This window comes from Ischnura elegans, chromosome 12 (assembly GCF_921293095.1).
Source record: "Ischnura elegans chromosome 12, ioIscEleg1.1, whole genome shotgun sequence".
Classification (NCBI taxonomy): domain Eukaryota; kingdom Metazoa; phylum Arthropoda; class Insecta; order Odonata; family Coenagrionidae; genus Ischnura; species Ischnura elegans.
The window spans coordinates 82,113,942-82,133,170 of record NC_060257.1 but is presented as its reverse complement, the minus strand read 5'-3'; the positions used below and the strand labels follow the sequence as shown (position 1 = coordinate 82,133,170).

General features: G+C 39.3%; 1 protein-coding gene across 4 annotated transcripts in view; it reads left to right on the top strand.

The window, feature by feature from the left end:
• The first annotated feature begins 1,791 nt into the window (after nt 1-1,791).
• LOC124169347 (high affinity cAMP-specific and IBMX-insensitive 3',5'-cyclic phosphodiesterase 8-like) overlaps nt 1,792-19,229 on the top strand; it is an 86,080-nt gene continuing 68,642 nt past the window's right edge. For 3 of the 4 annotated variants that reach the window (XR_006867098.1, XR_006867097.1, XM_046547933.1), the window contains exon 1: nt 1,792-2,075. Coding sequence is in view for 1 of the 4 variants with exons in the window: in XM_046547933.1 (XP_046403889.1) it covers nt 1,830-2,075 (246 nt within the window). In the remaining 3 variants the exon portion in view is untranslated. Of the gene's footprint in view, nt 2,076-5,049; nt 5,154-19,229 lie in introns of those variants that run through there. The other variant, XR_006867099.1, reaches the window with a different exon arrangement.

The following is a 19,229-nucleotide window of genomic DNA, read 5'->3' as shown; positions in this document are numbered from 1 at the left end:
ACGTCTACATCTACACAATACCCCGAAAGCCGCCTAAAAGGCGTGTGGCAGGGGGTGTTAGGACACTAGCCGTCTACGCATAAAAAATGAAGTGCTCTACGAAGTTGGGACTAGCATTTATTAAAGTCCTTTATGGTTCGGGGGAAAAACGAATTCTCATATCCATCCGTTCGGCAAAAACATCTCTCTTAATTTATCGCTTCTATCGGGCCTGGAAATATAATGTGGCTCTAATATTATGTTCTCCGTATCGCTCTTAAAGGTATCCATTCTCAATTGTTCAAGCAGTCTAAGCCTAGCGCGACTTCTCCCTGTTCGAATTATTGGAAAATAAATTTCCATTCGAAATGAACAACATTTATACAAACGATATCATCGGAATCAGCCTATCAGTCCAATCAGGGATGGCTTGATCTGGGACTTTACCATTTAAACCACTGTCGCATGCGCAAAGCCAAGTATTGCGGTAATCGGGTTGGTGGGCGTAGCTTATATAATGCCTTCCCACATCGTAATCCTGGGTTCAAATCCCAGTGATGGCCGAGATTTTTCACAGACCTACCGAGCCCTAATGGAATGCCTCGTTACAATCTGCTTCGTGGAAAACTTCAAGGAAATGTAAAACTTCGCGCGGCGGATGGGACGTCAAGCCGTGGTGACTCGTGCGTCTTTCGTTAAGAGCAAGCTATTGCCTGCACCAGGTTTCTCTCCATCCTGCCTTCCCTACCTTTCCCCCATGGCGCTAATGTCTTGAACTCTCATTCGCAAATTCGAAAATCAAGGATCCGATCCGAATCCGGAACAAAAAAAAACCCTGGATCCGTCCATCCCTAGTTACTTTTCTTCCTCTTGTTGTAGTAGAGCTGTGAGTATTATTTTCTTCAACCCATGACCTCTTCTGTGGGTTGGTTAACGCATCTTCAGTGGTGAATGGGGTATATTTATTTGTAATTTTCAGTTGTGTTCTATATTCACTTCTTTATGGCTCATGTTTTGTTCTCGTTGGTTGGCGACCAAACATATTTATTTATGTACTCTCATCAGCAATGCCTTTATATTTGATGTTCTTTAAATAAAGTGTCAATCGATCTCAGTTGAAGTAATATTATTCATTTACGCTATAACCAGTGTCTTCCGGCGGGAATATAAGTTTACGTTAAGAAACTAAGATCTCGTCTCCGAGTAACTGCCTCCATACCCCGAAAATCGTTCTTGTTTTTATTTGATCCAAGGACCACATAGGTCGTCCGAACCCGAAAAATGGCTGTTGCTAAGTCAGTGGCGCCGACTCCATGTGGCCTGAGGGGGCCCGAGCCCCCTCGAAAATTCGTTATGGGTGAGAGGAAAAAATGTGTCTGGCTTGTCGATTTTCCCCGAAGTGTCCAGATATCGAGATTCGAGTTATCAGGATTCTAATGATGATCATATGGCTCTTCTAAAATGCTTAAAAAACTTAAAACTCACTACGTATAAAATTTGCCGGGGCAAGATTCCCGGTTTGGGCCTCCCCAATATTATTTGTAAGTCGGCATCCCTGTGCTAAGTACATATTAAGTTGCGTATTCTTCTGGTTCATGTGCGACGACGTCCTTCCTTTCATTACACCCGGGACTTATCTTTCTTTTCCTCTCCTGCCGCCCACCTTTCTTATCTGATCGGAGGCGGGAGAGAGGGGGTGATCCCGATAGTTCCCTCCCCACCTTTCCCCCACCCCTAGCGTCGCTTGCTCCCGATAGCGCGAGCGGCCGGCCTCGGGAAAGTCCGACGCGTCGCCCGCCAGCTCCTCGTGGTCGGCCGCCACCCCACTCGAGCGGGGAGCCTTCGTTCGGATGGGCCGAGGTAGTCGCGCTCCGACTTCGTCCCGCGGCGGCAGCGGCACCGGCATGAGCGGGGACTCTGCCGGTCAGCTGTGGCGCTGCCTCCGGCGCGTGCTGGTATGCGGCGCAGAGGAGCCCGGCGGCGAGGAATACTGCCGGAAGAGGTGCTCGTGCGACGCCGACACCGAAGTGGAAGAGGGCGTGGCGAGGTGCGGCGGCGCCGGCGGGTGGACGGCCAACTCAAGGGAAGCGACGACGGTAGGTGACGCCAAAGCAGCTGTTTGTGCCCGGTTCAACCGCGAGCAGTTGTGACTTGGTCCCTATCCTCAGTGCTGTCAAAAGAGGTTCGAAGCAAATTGACGGGGTCACGTAGGCAACTGTGAAGCTGGAATGCCCGATAAGTCTCTCAGTGTTGTCAAAGTATGTGGCAAGTAAATGCCCGGTGCGACCGTGACGTCAGGGCGAGGTGTTGGTCCCTATCCTCAGTGCTGTCAAAAGAGGTTCGAAGCAAATTGATGGGGTCACGTAGGCAACTGTGAAGCTGGAATTCCCGATAAGTCTCTCAGTGTTGTCAACGTAGGTGGAAAGTAAATGCCCGGTTCGACCGTGACGTCAGGGCAAGGTGTTGGTCCCTGTCTTCAGTGCAGTCAAAGGAGGTTCGAAGCAAATTGACGGGGTCTTGTTGGCCACCTTGAAATAGGAATGCTGGATAGGTCTCTCAGTGTTGTCAAAGTAGGGTGCAAGTAAATGCCCGGTTCGACCGTGACGTCAGGGTGAGGTGTTGGTCCCTATCGTCAGTGCTGTCAAAAGAGGTTTGAAGCAAATTGACGGGGTCTCGTAAGCGACTATGAAGTAGGGCTGCCCGATAGGTGTCTTACGGTCTCGTCTGTGGCTCTCTCCGCAGTGCTGTCAAAGTAGGTGGCAAGTAAATAGATGGGGCATGACCCTTGGTCTAGTATGCGACTGTGAAGCAGGCGTGGGGTGAATGTGAAGGAATTACCGATGACCTCCTACACATCATTCCACATTCATAATTACACATCCACATTATTAACCCTACCTCACATTATGATAATGAAACTGACTGTCCCTTATCGTTTTTCGGTTTAACCTCTGTCTCGCTGTCCACCTATTCCGCAAGAAAACCGAAGCAGCTGGCCAACGAAGGATTCAGATATTGGTTTGAAGCATCGGCGAATCCTTTTTTTTTTTTTACTTTGAACATCCTTGGTACTGTTATATCGCCCCTCATCGTAATCTCTGTTTCGGTTTTCTTTAGTATTCTGTTGGAAACGTTCGGGAAGGTATCCTTATCCTGAATGGGTGGACTGAGTTAGAAGTCATGGAAACAAGGGATTGTCTATTCACTTGCGGATGTCAAATCTCAATTCCATCTCAACGGTGTTGTGGTCATGTTGAAGAGCCTAATGGATTAGTGCATAATTGGAGCAGCGTCTCATAACGCGAGTTATTTTCTTTAAAGACCCATTCAGAGCATGGCAAAACCAGGATTATGAACGCCCCTAAGAAAATGCCAAATCGCGCGTGGTTTCTGGTTGGTTTGGTTGGCTACCTATGATCGCGCATTGGAAAAAAGCGCCATTTTACATATGTCCGATGTATGTATGTCATCGGATCGGTGACAGCCTTTGTGCCCTGTTAGTGCCGAGTCGTCAGTGACGTCAGGACTGACTGTTATTCTTTTCTCATTCCTGTTAGGTCAGTGGCGAATACAGGAGAACACAATACCCCTCATAACCTCCGAGATATGGAGCCCCATGCTCCTGAGGCTTGGAAGAAAGCGAGTCCTTTGTGTTAACATTAGGAGAAACGCATTCATTGTTTTTTGTTTTTCTGTTACATATTTCTAACGTGTGTTACCCTAGCAGTTTCGAAAAATTGAATCACTCTAAAGATGCATCGATAGATTTCTCTCGTTATGGGAGGGGATGAAATTCAATGAAAGACATTCAATGAAATTCGTCCCCGATCCTTCTTTGACTGGGATTTTCAGCACTTACATTGTTTGTGCTGCTCCTGTGCGACTTAAGACCACATCTTCAGCATTTTTTACTGTGCCCATGGCACTAAGAAAGCATTGGAGAAAATAAAATTCTCGACATAGGGGTCATGCCATTTCAAGCGTGTAAGGGACCATTGTATACGTTTCCAGTGTAAGTGAAGGGGAAATGGAAAGAAAGCCTACTAGTGAACGTCTAAATTGCACTCTACATTGCAAGGTTTAGGAAGAATAAAACTAAAATACATGGTAAAAATGAAATTATTCCCTTAGATATTCTAATTCTAAAAAACAAAAAAAAACTTAAATCTAAGCGGCTATACACGGCGCTGGCATGTGGCCAAATATCGATCCACTGCAGTTACCTATTGTTATTATTAGTATAATATATATTTTTTGTTATGAAAGGATTTACTTTATTTCTGATTTTGTCTTCTTTCTTTGGTTGGGAAGCAATTTAAATATATAAAAGAAGTTGACCCTCTGCCAGAAATACACACTACATGTGGCTTGTTTGGGTAACATTCCATTTCTTGGTAAAATAGTTCTCGGAGTATAGGTCAATGTATGTGATGCAAAAATGTTTTAGCCAACGTTTCAGTTTATTTTAAACTATCATCAGGGCTACGAAAGAAAGCATGAGAACAATATAAAATACAATGATATACAATATTTTACATAAATAAATGCTCCGATAGAGTTTTTTACAATAATATAATTAAAAAAATATGTATATATAAGAACAGAATGCACAAAAAATTGTGACATACCTTAGCTTTGACCTATGCTCCGAGAACTATTTTACCATTAATTAAACGAGGTCAAGATAAGGAGGTAAAAAATCAATTATTCCGTTTCATTTCACTCATATTTTAAAACTTACAAGAAAATGGCAAGCACTTGACTTCGCGGCCCGGGTTTAAAGGCATTTGAGATCCGGTTAGTGAGGATGTTTACCTTTCTTTTGCGGCTTATGTAATCTACATTGTGTATAATAAAAATGGTCACCCCCCCCCCTCCGTAAGCCCGACGTTTGGATCTGCGTCTGCAGCGAGATGCCCCTCCTCCATGTTTTGGTTTTCTCTCTCGCACAAACGCCCGGGGAGGGAAGGTTCGACCACACCGTGGCTTTTCTCGATGTGCCTCTAATTAGTGGCGAGCAGCGTTGTCGTCATGGAGCCAGTGACGTCTCAGCCGTCTGCCGGCCAAGAGGGAGGCGTGGGGTCGTCCTAAGCTGAAATTATTTCGCGCCAGGATGTGCCGGGTCGGGTGAATCACGTGGTCTCATCAAGATGGGTTGTCTGATGTCGAAGCTGGTAGGTAGTTGAAAGGAGCAGTGGAACAGGGCGTGGGCCTTGGTCAACCTTTTGTACTTCTCGATGCATTTCTATACTTATCGTATCTCCTTCTGTAAGGTTCCAAAGTCTTGACTTCCTCGGATCGTGACGTCAATATGTTACCTAACAAGCCACCTGTGGTGTGTATGTTTGGCAGAGGGTCGACTTCGATTATTTATTCAAGCGTATCAAGCTTAACTTTTGCGAAGATTGATCATTTGTGTACCCCACATCGTACTCTGTTATGCGTGACTCAGTGTTGTGTTTTATAATTTATATAATCAGTTATTTGTGGCGTCACTTGGTGAAGTTGCGTCCTTTTACATAGAAAACTTTGTAAATTTCTCTTAAAAACTTTGTAAATAAAAGTTGATGCCACAATAATACTTGCACAAGTACGAAAGAGATCAGATCTTACCAAGATTGGACATAGTCGCCAGAATACATTTTATCGTCGGCAAAGCTGCCTTCTGGGCGGCTCTGTGCGCACAGAATGCATTCTGTGACAAAAGTATTACGGATTGAGTTAATCGGATAGAGCTGTACACTATAGGAAGCCACGGATAAGCAAAACATTCGTGAGGGACCGTGCGAAACATGGACCGATTCGATCGCTTGACGGTTTGTCGAGACTTGTAAAAAAATTGCTATACATTCGGCTTAGCATTGTCCAATGAAGTGGTCGTTGAAGTGCAAGTGTGTTATGCGTATAAGTGAGCGAGAGATTCCAGCAGCTGCTTTCGCACCACCGAATGAAACGACTTGCGAAGGGAAAGAGATATCCTGTTTTGCCCGCGAGGTGAGTTCCCGCGAGATAAGAAGAGTTTATTTTTGTCCCGTAAAAAACGTGTGCCCACATTATAAGAGAACATGATTTTAGGATTGCGTAGTTCTTGGCGTCGGGTACCTTGTATCGTATAAAAGTTTCTGAATCCTGTTATTCATATTTCCGTAAATTAAGCGTATTTTAAACTTATTTGTGAATTAGTGAAAAGTAATGTACGTTTTTAGTGACCTAATTGACGTAAATGGTTGGCGCTGAAGATATCGCCTTGTTATAGCGTACCATTTTAGCTGTAGTGTATTAATTTTCGGGTTAAATGCATCGAACTACATTTTAGTTTATCGTGAGTTATTAAGAATTTGAGTATTTTATTGCCTGTGCCTCGTTTTCATCGTTCGGTATGTAATTGAATAATCATCAGAGCTCTTAAATGGTAGACTCAGTATTATTGACCTCTGAAATCGAATGTTTCTTCATCGTCTTGGGCTCATAATCTTTTGCATTCACGTCATTCCTTCATACTTCTTTCCGTTCACGTCGGACCCCACCGTTGTCCTCGACACTTTATCGTGCGTTGCGATTTGCCCCGTGCATTTATGCCATCTCCCCTTTAAGTTTAGTCAATCGACGCGATTCTTCGCCTTCTCGTTGGACTCCATCATGTCCAGTCACTTGAGTTTGAGGAATAAATTCGCTTAATTTTGTCGGAACATTAATTATTTTATACGTTAATGATCTTACCTATTCTATTAGGTGTTTTTGAACATTATTTCATGTGAGAAAAAACTGCCTTTAGTATTCTGAGCTTGCATTTCGCTACCTTGGTTTGACAAGGTTCTAACTGACCATCAGCTGGTTTTGAGAAAAACCTTGCCAAAGTTTTAAACTGCTCTATTTCTATTATTAATAGGAATTTATTTTTGATTCTTGGCACATACACTAGTGATCCACTAGATACACTAGTAATTATTACTTTAAGAAAATATGTTATTTATTTTATTTTTTTACATGTTTATATGAGTAATAAAATAATTAAAATGCAGTTAGAACCTTGTCACACCAAATATTAGTTTTTTCTCCTTGCAGTGGGAACTTTGTCACTGTTCTAAATCTGTTATTATTTTACATAGAGGAATAAAAACCGGTGCAGCACACAGAGAAACATAAACTTAGTTATCTTGAGTGAAAACACCAAATTTTGCAAAAATGTCAGTTTGAACCTTGTCAAACCAAGGTAGCGATTTGTTCAACTGTTAGATGCGTCGAAAGTTGACCCAGCGGGTCAAGTCTGTAAATGTCAAAGGTAATCAAAATCTATTGTTGTAATGAAGCGGTCGTCGAACCAGTTGGCGATTGAGGAATTAGAGTACATATAAGACTCTTTTGAGTGACGATTGAGGCGTATCACGACTACTAAATTCATGTACTAACTTACAGGTAGTTCTTAGCGTCCTGTGTTTTTTTTACTGTGTGGAGCTTACTTATAAACCGAGTGTTATCTTCATTCGTTAATAATACATTTAAATCCGAAATAATTTTGTGCTGGGAGTTGTCATTCCTGGTAGTAATTTTCTTAGGCATACACATTTTACTGATCTGTCCGTTTTAATCTCGCATGTTAGCATTTTTTTGTCCTAGTATCCCAGGAATTTTAACCATTTATCCAGTAATCAATGCTAAACTCTTCCAATCAAGGCTCTCGCGTTGATTTCTGGGTTGACATGAGTCATTCTACGTCACACTATTATCTAGAATTTTATAATCTTCGGATGTGTGATCTTTATCGGCGCATGTGAATCACTTTTATGTTTCCATTTTAACGGATTGTCGATTTCACCTTTTTTACTTCTTTGAAATACATTTTCTTACAACTTAATCTTGTATTTTTCCATTATTGTAGAACGATATTCCGGCATAAAAAATAAATTGTAATCGGGGTTACTCGATTTCCTTCATACTTTACTCACGGATCTTAATTTCCAGCTGCTTTTATGAAATTGTATCTATTCCTTCGTCAAAATTACGTCATCAGATTGCTGATGATAATGCAGATTCAGCGGAGAAGGGATAACTATATCTAATCTTTGTTTTAGTAAAACGAAAAAGCATGACGGCTGGTACATCATACCACCTATATTTGACATTAGACATGTCTTGATAATGACGTGTAAATGTTGAAACCGGTGGAGTAAACTGAAATAGTGTGCAAAATTACTACAGATGTTTGTATCATTACTATCGATGAATTTCCTCCGAGTGAACTCGTCAATAATCGATCACGCCTGTATTGATCGATTGTAAAAATTCAAAGTGCATGCATAGTTTCGTAGTTGAGGCAGAACGTTATTGTGAGAATGGAAAATCATGCAATGACTTTTCATGATGCGATATACTTCCACGGATTGACGTCGGATATCTGCGCCGCCCTTGTCTTGTTCAGCATTCAATGTATCCCTTTGCGGGCTCCTCTTATCTCTCTTTGTGGGTCCTTTTGAGAGCGAGAAGAAAAGACCAAAATTTACGGCACAGAATCCGCGTCCCTAGACAGCGGCGGCGGCGGGTTTTGAGCGCACGACCAATGAGTTGGCCGGTGATACCTCGGGACTTGCGAGCTCGCTGCTCACGACCAGATCGCGCGCGGCCTTGACCCATTGGGAACTAGTATTGGAGTGTCCCGCAGACGTGTCAGACCTCTACCGGTGGTGGGCGAATATTATCCTCCGTGGTTCGGTTGAAAACTCTTCGACTCCTTCAGTTGCAGGTAGTCATTCGAAGAGAATGATGCTAAAACTATACTCGGCGTTATTTGTACACTGCGATCTCGGTAATGCGACACTTATGCAGCCCTGGCATAGCCGGATTATTGGAAACGTGCAGGAAACAGGCACAATGCATAATAAAATTTTTAAGGTATAATTTTGCAATTAAATAGTAGTGTATAACACAGTAGCACATAAAACACATAGCTACAATAATATACTGAAGTTAACTCTTCCTACTGCTTAGTGCGCGTGTCATGATAGATAGAACAAATTGATAATAACGATTATGGTCGATAAAGGTAGAATAAACCCTGGACACCGCTGTGACTCTGCAATGAACACCCACATTCCAGTGGCGTATCTAAGGGAGGGGGGGCAAAGGGGTATACCCCCCATTTGGTCGAAAAACACACCAGATAAAATCGAAATTTTTGGAGAAATGCTACTTTGTACATGAGTATTTAATTATGTTTTCCGATATGTTTACGCACTTTAACGAGTAGAAATACAAATTAGCTCTATTATACACGGGGTTATAGTACCACTTGGGTATCCAAATTACGCTAGGTTGAAAGGTAAATTTTTTCGGACCCCCAGGACTGCTGGGAGGTTAACTCCTACTTAGCCCTCTCATTGTCTGCATCCTGGATTCTCCACACATACATGCATAATAATAAAACAAATACTAAGTATCGAAAAATCTTTTATTTAAAAATTACGAAATTATATTAGCCGGAGGGAGGTCGCCAGCCCTGCACGCCGGATTACTGGACGTGTCGGAATACCTCAATGCCGGATTACAGAGATTGTACTGTGTTTTAGTACACTTCGTTGTACGCACTTAATTTCTGCTGCTTTCTGCACTCGCTGCTTATTTTCGGCCCTTTTGGTCATTTAACAGTGGATACCATTAAATACTATTTTACCAAACTACTATGAAACGATATTTTCAATAAAATTGCCTGAATCTTTCGTTTATTTCCTTGGCTAACATTTAGCGGTGAACTTTTTTTAAGGTCAATTTATGGCTTCATAGGTATTTCCCCTATATATTAGTCTCAAGTTTTCTAAAATGATTTATACGAATGCATGCCTTAATATTTCTCAATTCAAATTTGCTGTGTGTTAAAAAACAGTTTTTAAGATAAAAAGATTTAAGATAAAAAACCATCCTTGGATAGAATGTCTTCCCATTCCATCATTAATTGAAGTTCCCTAATTTCTGAGATATGCATTATTAAACAATGTAGAAAGTAATAAAATATTGGAAATGTGATATCATTATACTATTTTTAGTGAGTTACAAAGTGCCAGTCGTTGCTTGCACAATTAATTTATAGAAAAACACAGCTAGACTATGGTCACTTTCAAGTTAGAACTCGCCATCTAAGGCATAAGCGACAATGGCTTAGGGTAATCCGATATTTGCTAAATCTGACAAATTGATCATTTTCTCTAGGGTTATGTTTCCATCCAGTCAACTCGTCGACTTTTCATTTCATGTAAGATTACTGTAGTATTAGAGCGATGGATCGTTCCTTAATACACAATCCTTTAATTTCGATTACGTTTCCGATCAAATCGACTTCAAAAATAGTACATTTTATTCCCAGTCCTCTAGATATCTACGAATGACGGCTCGCTGTGTGGAGGAATCACTTTGCACAAAGAATTATGATAAATATTCGATTAAACTACGAATAAATACTCATTTCCACGACAGAGAATTCTTAAACGGAGTATTAATCGCATAAATCAACATAAGTATCACAAATATTTCATCACAAATATATTTTTTCATAGATATTTCCTCAATAGATTTCCTTTAGTTTTCTAATGAGATTTTTGTGATTGCATGCCTTAATTTTAGACAATAAACGCGTATTGCATATCGTAGATAGAAAACGTGTTATGCATCTCGTATCCTTCATGCATGCAACTAAGGCGTTTTATACATTTGTGTCTCTATGTAGATTATGTGGCGCTGAAGTGTAAGTGAAGGCGAGCACAGTTCATGGTTTCCATAATGAACGATATCGATGTTATGCCTTTTGAAGTGCTCCATTACTCATGTTGGCGGGAAATCGATTGGAATTCGATAAATTATTATAAATAATAACTATGATGACCTCTCTATGCTAGGAATCAATAGTTGCACAATTTCTGAGAAATAATCTTTGGTAGCCTCGAAGAAATGGAATGTTTTACGGTATTAGGCCTCTAATGAGATAGCACCCTAACACCGTACCATAGCTTTTAGTTACCTTAGTTTCCCTCGGTATTGATTTTGTCAATTAATATCACCATGCTCATAGGCTAAGTCTCCGCTTCTATGAATGAATGTCACTCAGTCAGTGATTCAACTCGACGGTTAGCTTATATCGTTGAGGGTAGAACTCATCCCAAACTAAGCCTCAGACATGTGGATTACATGTAGGGTTTCATAAAATTGGTAGAAATGCGAGCTATTAAATTCTGTATCTCTTGTTTTTAACAAAATTTCAGTGAATAAAATCTCGCATATCTAGTCGTATCCGTAATTTACTAATAACTAATGGGTGTTATTGAGTGCACTATAAACATATCGAGAAGACGCTTTGGACTATTTATTTCCATGCTCATTAGTTTCAACGTTTACTTTCCAATTTCGGCGTATTAATTCATGGTGAACCTTATTCAAAGGGTGTAAACATTTGTTCTACGTATTTGCAGCCATAAGTTCACGGATTTTTCCTCCAAAGAAATTATTTTGAATAGAAAAAATATTCTGCTTAACTCACTCCTCCTAACGCATTGAATAAATTTAAATCTACTTTCCAGAGCATGAGTATGGCCGCATGCAATCTATTGTGTTGCATTGATTACTCGTAGTTTCCTCAGAAATCATTGCGTGCACGTACAAGGAAATTTTGCCAGCTGACACCGAATTTTTTCCAATTACCTCTGCCTTAAAACATGCTTGAGGCCTGCTGGACACGATGAAATTTCGTTTCAATATGTAAGAAAAGAGCACTAATGTTTTTCAATTGATATTCTGATTGTAACTCGTCTAAAGAGCTCTTTGAGTTTCCCTCGAGTCGATCGTAATCGAATAAGACCGCAATGCCGTGACATTTTAACTGTCTTTGTTTTGAAGAAATGGTTACTTTCATTGAAATTCTTCTCTGATAAGATTACCGCTTGTGATAGCATGTTGAGGAAGTAGCGTTAATCTCAGTCCATGTGTGAACCTTATTTTATCTGCCGTAATCTTTGCTCCTTTCGTATATAACCGACGACTCGGGTGCAGAATGATGATAAGAAAAGCAGTGGTGAAGGCTATTAATCATTCCACCAACCTAAGGAGTCTTATTGCTCAAGTTTTTATCGAAACCTGGAATGATTGAAGAGTCGTTGATATGAGCGTTGTCGGTAGGAAGGCAATTTTTCCTCATGACGTTACGAATATTAAATGCATACCCTAATAGCTTGATAAAATTCGAAGGTTAAGGTTGAGTGTGAAATCATTTATGACCCATGCTATTCTAACTTTGTTCGGATTGAAATCAGCGTGAGTGATTAATCATGGGGCATTTTCCTTGGGCCTTAATAATTAGCCATGGAAACTCTTCTTATTATGCTTGCATTTTTGGGCAGTTTTTGTTTTATTTTAATATTTGTTGCCAGTTTCAAATCTCGTAACTGATGAAACGAGAGTAAAATATAAATTCTTCCTTTATATTCACTTCATCCATCAAGTAGCTGGAATCTCCACATTTTATTAATATTCTTATCAAAGATTTTATCCACAACAGTTTAATTTAAATTTAATTTGAAATTGGAAACTTGGAAATTGAAATTAAGAACTTGGAATCCATTGGATACTAATGTTGTTATTTTGAAGTTATTTAAATGCGCGATAGCTGTGTAACCATTGTGATTAATATTGATTGAAAAGGTAATTATATCATTCCTGTCGTTGTTATTGATGGTGAATGGGGTAATAACTCCTAACATGCATTCATAAATTCGAAGATATTATTGCCTCGTCCCCAAATAAACAATTGTTGATCTACTTCTGTGTACTACCTCGTAAAAAATTATTTGCAAGCAATTAGAGGAATGTGCAAACATGTTTCTTTCTTACTTTTACAAAAACATTTGTACTATGCACAGATATGGGCTACTTTATTGTTGTCAACTTTTTACCTGCATTTTAGCACGCCGACATTTACTGCCTTTTCTGTCTAAATCTACTCTTCATGTGCGAAGAGTACTCGTAACTGGTACAAGTGAATGTAGCATCTATATAGGATTCGAGTCGTCGGTTAATGATTTAGGATCTAATCACAATTGATATATACTCTGCTATTAAAGAATATTCCCAAACCTGTTATTTTCAAAAGTATAATATAAGCTCAATATGAATCTGCGATTTTCCCTGGGGAGCACAATTTTACAATGGAGAGGTTAAGCCTATGGAACACGTTGTCTGTGAAATCAAGTCTGAATTCCCGAAAGAGTGGTACAAATTACGTAAAATTTTCTCGGGATTGCCACCGGGTCAGGGCTGTGAGTGCCTCACAGCCTTGAGGACGATGGCCGAGTCGGACATCGAAACGTCGGCAGTTATGCAGTTCCTGACCCGGTGGCGATCCCGAGAACATTTTACGAAGTATATTCGCCGGGATAGCACTAAATCTTTCGTGGTACAAAGTAGTTTTGTCATTTGGTTGATTTAATCCTTTTCATAAAAAAATAATGGCAGATACAATAATGAATAGTTAGATTATTCGTAAGAAAAGCCGTTTAAGAAAACAGTTGGCACTCGCGAAAACGTAATATTTATGATTAGTATCGGTAAATTATACTAGTTTTTTTTGCACTCGGGCTAACGCCTTATCATTGAAAACCAAGAGCTTGCTTATTTTTGGATGGATACGCAAATAAAGCGTACATGTTGGTGTTAAAAAATTTGAGCAATTGCTTTACTTTATGCCGTAAGCATTCCAATAGATCTGTGAAGGCTTCAATCATTTTCCGTTTGGTGAAATGAATATGCATTCATGTAGATAGTGTACATACGAGCGTGATTGACATTTGAACGTCATTCTTATCTCCAGGACTTTGTTTAATTTAATGAAATCACTAAAGAAAATTTTATGCCAGCCGTAATATGTTTTGATACGTTTTTCAATATTGTTGTAGATGTTTCGGCATGAATTGGAGTTTGAATGTGCTGAAAATAGATTTTCGGTGGAGCTCGGAATGTGTGGATGAAGCTAATTCTTATTGGCAATTGTGGTTTTATTTTCTTGATATGATATAGGAAGCTGAGACCAATATTTTTTTTTAGCAAATGATTAATATTCTTTTTCCAAGAAAAATATCCGTTGCTTTTCCACCGTGAAACCGGCATGAAAGTTGAAAATTAACTAAATGTCGGCCAGACTAATGACTTGTGGAATGCTGAGTGGATCTGCTGCCTCAAGATTGATGATAAGAAAATCACAAATGAATGCTTGACGAATAGCCTGGTTGATAATTACATTTCCCACTCAATGAATCATATTCTGGTCCGCATGGAGGATGATTTTTCTCTCAATTAAAGCGCGGTTAAATATCTATTACGCCCGGTTCATCGACTGGCAGGGCTTCTGGTCTGTGACCTCGAAAATAAATTACGCTTTCGAATTCAATATTGGAATAGCTTAATGGCCCCTATAAGGGCGTCGATTGGGTGATTATAAATTAGACCGTTCTGGTTTGATTCGTGATGATTAACGTGTTATTGTAACCTATTATTGGTATGGTTTATCGATGATTTTTTCTAGTTATAAGTTGCTGGGCTTTAACAATTACTCACGGCGAGGTAGATTTGTCATAAAATAAAATAAATTACTTTGTTCTATTCCACACTTTATTTTGAATAGCACGACCCGGATTTCTGCATTTTATGCTATCATCTGATGATTTACTCTACTCGTATTTTCGTTGAAGGGTTAAATCCGGAGTGAATTTAATGTGGGGAACGGTTGATGCTATTATCTCGCATTGCTCCAGGTATCGTGGTTTCATACGGGAAGTTATTATTTCACATTTAATATTTGTAACTATTTTTAAGTGTTATTTTTAATATCAATGCTACTTATATCACTCGCCAGAAATGGGGAGTATCTTAGCGTCGGAATATTTCCTTCTTTTCTTTTGCGGGTTGTATTCAAAGGAAATTCGTTTATGGTGCTTAACTGGAGTGTTTGAAAGATTTTGCAATGGGAGTAACGTCCTCTGTTATTTATATTTTTCTGAAGATTTCAATCTTTCGTTTCACGTCGGCCTGTGACACGCTCCTGTCTAATTTAGTTTTGCCTGCTTTTTTCATGAATGGTATTTGTACCTCGATCCAAGAAGGTGCTCACAACCTTTCCTCCTTTTCATCTCTAAGCAATCATCCTATATTCTGGTTCTGCCTCGCCCTGGGAGCAAGGGGTGTAAAAGTGCACCCTACGAAATTGATTTTTCTCTCTAGATCTCGATAGAATGTTGTTTAATTTAGGAAAACTTCGAGATTCTCTTAAAACACTGTTTCAGAAACGGACTTAATGACACTGCATTAAAACTGTTCATGTATTGCAGTTTTTTATAAAATCAAATTTCTTTTTACTGCTGAGGTTTTATTCGATGAATACTTCTTTTCTTTCTCTAGCTATCTATTCTTACTAAGATATTGTCGTTGTCTTTTTACAGAAATAATTCGTATTTGGGCTACTTATTGAGGTGAATTGACAATGGCGTAGCCAGGAATTTCTTTTGGGGTGGGGGGGGTCCTAAACAGGTGGGAGGAAATTTTTGAAAAACAGGGTACTAAATAGAAGGTTTTATACTAAATTTAGCACTTTTCGTAATGGAAAAAAATTATTTGTTTGAGAAATATTTTGGAAATTCATGATTTCTCAACAATATTTTCTTTCGTGAAGGAAAATAATTGTGTTTTTATTTTTATACATCGGGGGTAGGGGTCCGGACCCCCTCCTGGAACCCCCCCCCCCCTGGCTACGCCACTGTGAGTAGATCGTTTTTATGGCCTTAAATATAATTTTGACGAAAATTTGCCCATGATTATTGGGATAATGGAAGCAATCAGCCCGTGCGGTACCCTCTTACTTGTTGACACTTATCGACTATTTATGAACTTGTTTTCTCGCATTCGCGCAGGTTGGGGTGTTAACGAGATTTTATTTCAATGGTAGGTTGAGTAGGTGGGCGTTATGTGTTCAGTCGAACTTTCGCCGTACAATATCAATGTTGCGCTCTGCTTGGCGGGTTACCGCGTTACACTTGATGTCCTTCTTTAGTGGTTTCCGCCGCGAATTGTCGAGAATCAAAGCTCAACACATATTGGAATAATGAGAGAATTGAGTGATGTAGCACTCTTTTCTTAACTTTAATAATTTTTAAAATGGCTCGGTACTCGACCTTGATGATATAAACAGGTTTATGTGACATGAAATCAAAAGAATGAATTTGAAGAACGGATAGTAATTGTAGGTTACCTGGTATTTGCCTATTAGTACTAATAGGCTTGTTGTCATTTGATTGCCTTGTATTACCTTGCAAGTTCCTGAAACCCTTGGTGTTCATAAATTCTTCAAAATATGATAGGATTCCTAAGCTGTGATTATATTTCACAAAAGTGTCTTTTTTCCTGAGACTCTCTTACTAGAATGAATGTTACGTATGGAAATTCTTAGAATTTATGACACTCACTCCGATTCTGCAGAACATGAGTGGGTGGGTATAGGTCGCTCTTTACTAAATTCCAAATAAGGGCTCAATAAAAGATTAGCAGAAACTCCCATGAGCCTACAGAAATGTCAAGTACTGTTTTAAGTATTTTAAAGGTTGTTCCAAGGGGTTTAGGATGTCACTCATTCATGTAGAATTTTAACTTTCGTGATTAATATTTTATTCTACTCTATTAGTTTTCACTGGTTTCGTTGGGATTTACTATATTATCTACTTTCTTCAGAATGCAGGATTCATCAGAACGATCAGAAATATCAGATTCATCGAAGTCCGAAGTTACTAATGAGGAAGTTCCGCAGCAACTTTGTTACAAATAATGTGTAATTCTAATTTTCAATACACCGATATTGCTTACTGTATTTATTGATGTAATCCTTCTCCGTTGAAGAGTAAAATACGCGTGAATGAGACAAGTGATTGAACTTATACCTCTATTAGCTATTTTTATCTATTTTAGATGGCCAATGGTGGCAAAATTCTCATTTAACTAATTTTAACTGGTATTGGTTTCATTCTTAGCGTTATTTTGAATCAATGAAAAAATTTATAAAATTTAAACCCTATATACAGCCTTAGATTTATTAAGAACGCAAATTTTCTCAAATTGATCGATGTTCCAATGGTTAGATGAGGCCATAAACTTGGATTTTCAGTGGTACCCTGCTGTTCTTTTCCAGTGACTGTTTTTCTAGTGGAACAGTTCTTCTTTTCCTATGTGAGTCTTGAAATTGAGTAAGATTCTTCTCCCAGATCTTCTTGTTCCTTTCATTAGTAGTTCCACTTACCTTATGAGACATTACGATTTCAAATTGCAGTTGGAGACTTGGAACAATTTAATAAGAAATTAAGGATAAGAAATAATAAGAAGATCACAAACGCATACAGTTAAATAATAAAAAAATGGAGAATTTTCTAGAACTTTCTGGACACTTATATTAAGTAATATAAAATACTATACTGTCATAGAAGACTTCAGAGAGTCTTACAAACATCCAGACAACTCTATAGAGTTCCATCATACAGATTGAGATCTTTGAAGAACGTTTGATAAGACTAGAAAGAAAAGGAATGAACCCTTTATATGGCTGAAATTCTAATTAGCAATTTCTTTTTGGGGGTGACTTTTTTATAAAATAGAACAAAACTAAGACTTCTGACGTTATTTTTGGGCAAAAGTTCATCCTTTTGTGGCACAGGAAATCAAATTTTGTACAAAAAGTCATAACCCTAGTGGGCATACATCTTGTTGTCACCTCTAGCAACGTTGTTGTTTACTGATGGGGAACTTTGGAGCTCGTGACGCAGCCACCTTTTCTCAGTGATTTATTATTAAAACGATAACTCTTTTTCACGGTTGTTTAGTACTCCTGTCTTCTTTTCTTTATTGGATTTCCTTCTTCAACTCAGCATTAGGTCTATTCGTGGGAGATGTTAAGTTTTATTTTTGGGGGGCAGCTATCTTGCCGGTGAGGGCTATGGAACAACTTCCAGTGAAAATGTTCCATAGCCCCTAAGTGTTCCTAGAAAATTTGTGTAAATTAGCCTCTGATAACAGAATTTTAAACAATATCTAGTGCTAAATTTTATTGAAAATTTTGATGTTTTTTATTGCACTTGCATTTACAGGTTGCGTGCTTTCTTCGGACAACTTACCATTTAAGTTTGGGGGAGGGCTGGCCTCTTTGGGCCCCCCAAAACTCAGCCCATGGGTCTATTCTTCTTCATTATAGCCATGGACCCATTTCTCTTTCGTTCTTTTGAAAAGCAGTTCGCACACCTTTGCACTGGCTCTTCTTTCCTCTATCGAAATTTTAAACTTAGAGTCAGTTGCGGGATATGGACTCGTTAACCCGCTGCTTTTTTAATGGATTGCGGCTGTTAAAGAAATCCGAGGGTCTATTATTTCTTAACTTTAACTCCGAGTTTTAGGCCAGTTAAGTTTAAAAACAGCTCCTTGTAAGACACCGTGACTCTTTCAAATCTTGAAGTAATTCTCTTGAAAATCAATTTATCGTATAGTTTATTATTTCAATGGGATATCATTAAGTTGTATGTATATGATGCCTTATTAATGGGACAGTTAAGTCCTCATCGCGGCTGATTTGAGATTGTAAACCTTGTTTTCGACGTAATGGACCTGTTGGCAACGTTCTTTTTGAATGAAGACGCAATCCGTAGAAAACCCTACTACGTGCAATCATTTGGCTTTCTTAAGACTTAAGCTTCGGTGAAGTTCATAGGCGATCCGTTTTGTTGCCTCAGCTAGCAATCTTGTCGTCTTCTAAATGAATTTTCTATTATCGCAAGTCGAAGTCTGGGCGAAATGTAGACTCCGCCAAAGGCAATCTATGTAACTGATACCAAGGGGACTCCATTTGGGAGGTCCAAGAACATGGCGGACATGCGTTATTTCTGATGCCGTTTCGCGCGCATTTTATTCGGCGGCGCCACTAGTCAGCTGTATCTCGTTCAGTTTGACTTTCGCCATTAACCGTTGTGGATGGAGTCTTTTTTGGTTGAAAATCGTCTTGCTTGCGTTAAATGTGTTGTTTATATGATTTATTGGATCAATTTCATATCGTTGCCGTGTATTTCCTCGTGAAAAGTGGTTAAAGTTGACAGTGCTGTGTGCGACGATTTTGAAATCTGATATTTAATGCGCGCTGAGGACAGCAGTTCTAGCGGCGGACTTGAGAATCCTCTAATGTGTGGAGATAATCCATA